Here is a 6,000-nt window from a genome sequence, read left to right as displayed (position 1 = left end):
TTTGTTATCCAGTTCCCCCATCGGGGGTCTTGTCAAATCACAGAAATAAAAGGTTTCTCCAGCTTCAACCCTAATATAACTCCAATTATTTCACCAGATTTTAACTGTTGAGTTTTCCAGTTTTCCTCACACTGCATTTCTAATATTCATGGCACCTCCAGCTCTCAGGCACTTTCCTTGCAACAACATTCGACATTTATCACTGCAAAATAATTTCCAGCAGCCTCACAGAGATCTGAGACCCTCAAAATCATGAAATTATGCCCAAAAGTTTTGATTCTACATGCCTGCCTTCAAGTGGGCAAACTGTGAACATCACCTTAAAGTTAATCTTCTAGATTAGACCTATTAAAAAAATTACGTCTCGCACCAGCTCTCGGTGTTCTTCCTGCAGGTTTGGGGGCAGAGTTTCCATGTAGGAATCCTTCAGTGGAGTCCAACCTAACTGTTGTGGGTCCATATAGATCATACCACACCTGGAAAGAACAAACAAGTATAGTACAGGAACACCTGTGCAAGGTGGGACAGTTCAAGCCTGAGTGCTTTCACATTACCTGCTGACAGTTGCTGGAGATGCCTCCTCTAAGTCTGCTGGCTCAAAGATTAAACTCATTTTTGGACTCATCTGAATTATTTCACCACTCATTAAGCATAGCTGGAAGAAGAGCATCACATCAACAAGATCTAGTCATGTCAGTGCTGATTGTCCAGTCAAAGCAATGCCTGTCATACAATCACTGAACATTCTACTTAGTGTCACTCCTCATTCACTCATTCGTATTCTCACAATACACAATATTTTCTGACCTTGTCTCAGCTTTTCCATGTGTTACTGTAATGGCTTGCAGAGACAGAGAGAACAATGCTCTATCTTTAAATAACTCTGCAAGAAAAAGCAGTTATGACCTGCAGATTTTTTAAAATTAATTTACTCACTAGGTAATTTAAGAAAGTTCAGTTTTCAGCTACAGAACTGAGTTTATGTATTGCAGTTTCCTAACAGGGTCAATAAAAAAACCTCAGTGAGCAACCTGATTTCAAAAAAGTAGGAGCAAGACAAGGCTTCTAGGGAGAAGTAAGAGGTTAATATAATCTACTAAACCCACTCACATAACTGAGGAAAAAAGAGATGCTTTTAAGCACATCAGCCTTTCCTGAGACTCACACCTCTTTTGATACCACAGTAACAATATTGCTACAACTAAAATAAAGTATGTATATTCAAGGATGAGCTTATGGGCAAACATTAGGCTACCTTTTTGTTATCATCCAGCACAGTGTTCATGTTCTCTATCCAAACTGCATCCACTGGGCCATCAAAAATAATCCACTTCCGATCATCTGTGGTAGAAGATGCTTGTTCCCTGAAGGCCTTTGCAAGAATTCCATCTGTCCACTCATGGCTTACAGGATCAAAACTGCCATACAACTGTCCCATCGTAATTGCTTTGGGATTAATAACTTTGTATTCAACAGCAAATTCTTCCATGGATTTTGCTGTGTAAAAAACAAATAGATGAGCTTGAGAATTTCATAGGTTAGTTTCATTCAATAACTGAAGTACAGAATAAGATGATTCCTGAGGATCCTGATTTCACTGCTCAAGGCAAAAAACCTCCAGACATCAGGCAGTAGGTAGCAGTAAATAAGAAATTCTATTACTTGCACAAGGGAAGTACAAAGTTGTATGTACAAAAACACATGAAAGAAAGAAAAAGTCAAGCAGAATAGATGTCATCTATTTATGGGAGCTGCTTGCAATCTCCCTATCAGAGCTAATATTTTTCAAGAGTATTGTGCACAAATACAATGCTTAACAGAATTCAGAAGAGCATAAACACATTCGTATGGCTTACTGTCCTGTAGATGAAGACAAAAATACATTCAGACAAATACACCAGACAAAAATAGTTCAACGAAGAGAAACTTTCCAGTCAAGAAAGCAGAATATAGGACAAGTAACAACCTGGGCATATCTTTGCAAAGGAAAAAATATTAGTCACAGAACTAACTTCATCTAATCAGAAGTTTATGCCTGAACAAGGTTACCTGCACACAAGTCACCCAGGGCTGCAGCCAGCACTTTGTATGAACAGGTCTTCCCACTCAAAGGATCCCCCACAATCATGAAGCCATGGCGCACCAGCATCATTTCATAGACCTGTCAGTGACAAGAGATTGGCTCTTTAACATGGCACAAAATCAAGCATTGTGTGTATGAAACAAGAGCTCTCTCCTGCAGTCAGAGCGACAGGACAAAATCTCAGTCAAATCTCTGTTGGCTGACCAAAGCCTTAACCCAGATCAGAAGGCAGTCGTGTTATTACAGCAATTCTCACTCATACAATACAAGAAGTCACTGCCCACAGAAATCTTCCCTTTCTTCTTGCTAAATGTCATCCCTCAACTGTAACAGTGTTACTGTACAGGGTGCAAGTGCACTAACCAGACACTGCAGATCACAGCCCAGCAAAAGCCTGAATTGAAACCAATGGTTACCAATGATGCTAAGGGATTGCCACAAAGGGATTGAAATTACAGCTGTGAGGATCTGTCATTGGGCTGGTCCCACAGAGGCTGCTTTGGGCTGTCAGAGTGGTAACTCCTCCAGCCACCTCACAACATCCTGCCAGAGCTCAAGTCAAAGCTTTCACAACAAAGCACCTTCAAACAGATCTGTAAGAAGAACCTCTAGGAAGATTATTTTTTAAAAATCTCAGGTTAAGGCTGGTATTTTCTGGTTTAGCTTACATTCCTAACCAGTTAATACTACTCCTATTTAAAAGAAAGATATAGCATGGTTTACAAAGCAGCATAAGGCAAATCTGGACATAAGCCATAACTCATGACCCTGCCCCAGACCAATCATTTTAACCCTCACATTACCCTGTCACTAGGCTGCACTACTCACAAGAAAAAACATTTCAGCATTCTTTGAAAGGTCACCAATACTAATAAATGGGAGACAGTGGGAACACAGAGCTCAAGGTGAAGCATAAGCAAAGTGAGAAACATCATCTTTCAAGACTTCGCAAGGAGACCATGAGCAGAACTGGGTACAGGGCCTGACTCCCAGTCCAGTGTTCTGATCCCTAGGCTACACTGCCTCAGCTAGTAACAGATTCAGTTTAATTTTCTATCCTGGACCACAAGACCTACAATGTGGCTACACACATTAGCTCCTTCACAGGCTGCCTTGATGCCACAGTCACTGTAAGAACCGCAGGCTTATATTCCATGATTTTCACTTGCTAAAAATACCCCATTTGTAATATTCCATCAATTGATAATGAGAAACTATTAGCTATTCATTCATGACACAGACAGTGAATGAAGACTGTTTCTGCTCTCATGCTTTTCTTCCCCAGAAGTATGTGAAAATAAACCTGAATAATTTTTCCAATGAACCATGGAACTGGTTGAAGATTCATTTTTTTCATATTTTCATTGAGTGCCTTGACAAATAGGTCATAGTCTGGTGTAGGAAGAACCACTCCAGGAAACAGGTCAGATATGATACCCTGTTAAGGAGAGCCAGAATAGAACACTATTTAAACACAGGTTACAAAAAGGGAAAATTCCCAAAGCATAAAAATCAACAAGCAAAACAATACTCATACAGATAACAAGAGCCAAAAAGGAAATGTCCTTGGCTAGACAAAACTAACTTCTAGTCAAACTGTAGCCATGAGAGTATTCTATATGCATGAAAAAGAAACCAGTGTCTGCACTTTTCATAAACACACTGCTATTGCAAAAAGCAGCTTAACCTTCTGCAAATTTGTCCTCAAAAGTATCAGAGGAAATGATGTGAAAGCAGTTGAAAGAATTTCAGTGATTAAAGAGAAGGGTCTGTGTCCCGAAATTTCAGAGCAATTATTCTGTGTGTGCTTGTACCTGAGCTTTTAGGTCTTTAATATGGTTTGCTTTGTAGCTTAACAGCCTTTATTCTCTATTAAAGCAGCATGCAAACAGAAACCTCATAATCTGTATCCTGAATTCAAATTTCTAACTGACCTTAATTTAATTGTCCACATCTCTTTTGCAGCACAAAGCCAGAAAGCAAACTTCAAAGAATGATTTTCATGAATGAAACAGCACAAGGTGACTTTTAGCAAGAAATCTTCTAAAACATTTTATAGCATAACCTAAAAGGCACCACTGAACTTTTGCTTTGCAAAATAATCCTAACAGAACCAAAATGCTTATCCAGATCAGTGGACTGAAATTAGTCTACACTAATATGCATCATCTAGATCAAGCTGTTCTAAATTAAGATAATGACCTGTTTCTGTAGGTTCTTATAATGGAACTCATCATCACAAAACCTAAAACACACTGGGCTGATAGCTTGCCTGAAACAGTGGAACATCCTGTGCCAAGAACTTGGCCAAGTTAACATCCAGTAGAGCCCGAAGTAACAATACACTTTCATCTTCTGCTGGGTACTTCAGCTTTAGGTTTCCTGCTGCTGTCAGGACAGATTTCACCGCACGCATTCCATAGTCATAGTGATGCTGAGATGACAACTGCTCTGAGCACAAACGGTAAGTGGCAACAATTTTCTGGGCAAGGCTGTGGGTATTAAAATATAACATGTAGAATGAAAAGAATTTACATCTCTATAAACACAAAGTAACTGCAGTGACTATCAGACATATCAGCTGACAAGATGGCCCAAAACACCTAGGAAATAAGACTGTAGGTTATGCCATGCTAGACAATTTAGGAATTCTGTTTGATATCATTTTCCAAATGATGCTGTGTAGAAATGCATATCTCCAACATGAGGTGGTAAATGAGAACTGATGATAAAGCAGGAGATTCAAAAGTACTTTCTGGAGAAACAGAACATCGTCAGCCTTCCAGTATGATATGCCTCAAACACAGATAGAGAAATGAGTTATATCAGACTCAACTGAGGTTGAAAATTCAGTATGTCTTACCTCTTAGAGTCCAGAAATCCCATTGAATAAAGTGAAATTTCCCCAATCAAAGCATAATCTGGAACCATCATGGCAACTGTTCGGAACAGTGCCTGTAAGGGAAAAAGTAAGATACAAACAGACTATGGAATAGGGTAATAAATTATGCCTGTTTTGTAAGAATAGCATCTCTCCATAAATTCATGAGCTTCTAGAATTCAGGAATCATCTGAAATCTAGAGATTGCATTAGAATTATATTCTATTCTACTCTATTCTATTCTGATGTGATCTGATCTTATCAATAGGTTCAAGAAGTCTGTGCTGAGCACTGCAGGAATAAACGTTTAGAGTGAGTCAATTGGAAAGAACTGTTAATCAAGGAAAAGGGAGGTGTCATTCATAGAACTTTCATAACAGACAAACTAATACATGGTGTGGTTAATGTCTTGTAAAAGATCATACAAAAAGTTGTGGCAAAACTACGAAAAGAACTAGGACTCTCTGTAGTGTCTCAGCAACTCACAAAGTTGTAAGAAACTTAAATTGGGATTTGTATCACCAAGCCATTGTAAACCAGGAGAATCCCAAATTAGAGACAGCACAGTTAAAGCTATGAGCTGATATCAGTATGATTAGACTAAGACCTTTCATCTGTGCATTTTGTACAACCCTAAATGCTTACTAAAGCTTAGTGAAAAGCACAGCAGAATGCACTCAACCTGATTATCAGTTGTGCTGGCTTTGGCTGGGGTAGAGTTAAGTTTCTTCACAGTGACTGGTATGGGGCTATGTTTTGGATTTGTGCTGGAAACAGTGTTGATAATTCAGGGATGTTTTAGTTATTGCTGAGCAGTGCTTACACTGAGTCAAGGCTTTTTCTGTTCCTCACCCTCACCACCAGCGAGGAAGCTGCGGGTGCACAAGGAGTTGGAGGGGACACAGCCAGGACAGCTGACCCCAACTGACCCAAGGAATATTCCAGACCATCTGGGGTCATGCTAAGCAGAAGCAGCAAGGGGGAGGACATTCAGAGTGATGGTGTGTGTCCTCCCAAGTAACCACTATGCACATCA

The 6,000-nt window shown here is 39.6% G+C and overlaps 1 protein-coding gene across 1 annotated transcript in view; it reads right to left on the bottom strand.

Moving 5' to 3' along the window:
* Positions 1-6,000, bottom strand: part of DNAH3 (dynein, axonemal, heavy chain 3) — a 49,822-nt gene that overhangs the window by 20,934 nt on the left and 22,888 nt on the right. The window contains exons 30-36 of the mRNA XM_009070161.1: positions 4,947-5,038; positions 4,356-4,575; positions 3,387-3,521; positions 2,050-2,161; positions 1,256-1,497; positions 555-655; positions 371-476 (exon numbers count right to left, since the gene is read on the bottom strand). Of these exons, the coding sequence (XP_009068409.1) occupies positions 371-476; positions 555-655; positions 1,256-1,497; positions 2,050-2,161; positions 3,387-3,521; positions 4,356-4,575; positions 4,947-5,038 (1,008 nt within the window). The remainder of the gene's footprint in view (positions 1-370; positions 477-554; positions 656-1,255; positions 1,498-2,049; positions 2,162-3,386; positions 3,522-4,355; positions 4,576-4,946; positions 5,039-6,000) is intronic.

This window comes from Acanthisitta chloris, unplaced genomic scaffold (assembly GCF_000695815.1).
Source record: "Acanthisitta chloris isolate BGI_N310 unplaced genomic scaffold, ASM69581v1 scaffold17272, whole genome shotgun sequence".
Classification (NCBI taxonomy): domain Eukaryota; kingdom Metazoa; phylum Chordata; class Aves; order Passeriformes; family Acanthisittidae; genus Acanthisitta; species Acanthisitta chloris.
The sequence above is the reverse complement of the archived record's forward strand: the minus strand, read 5'-3'. Positions and strand labels throughout refer to the sequence as shown.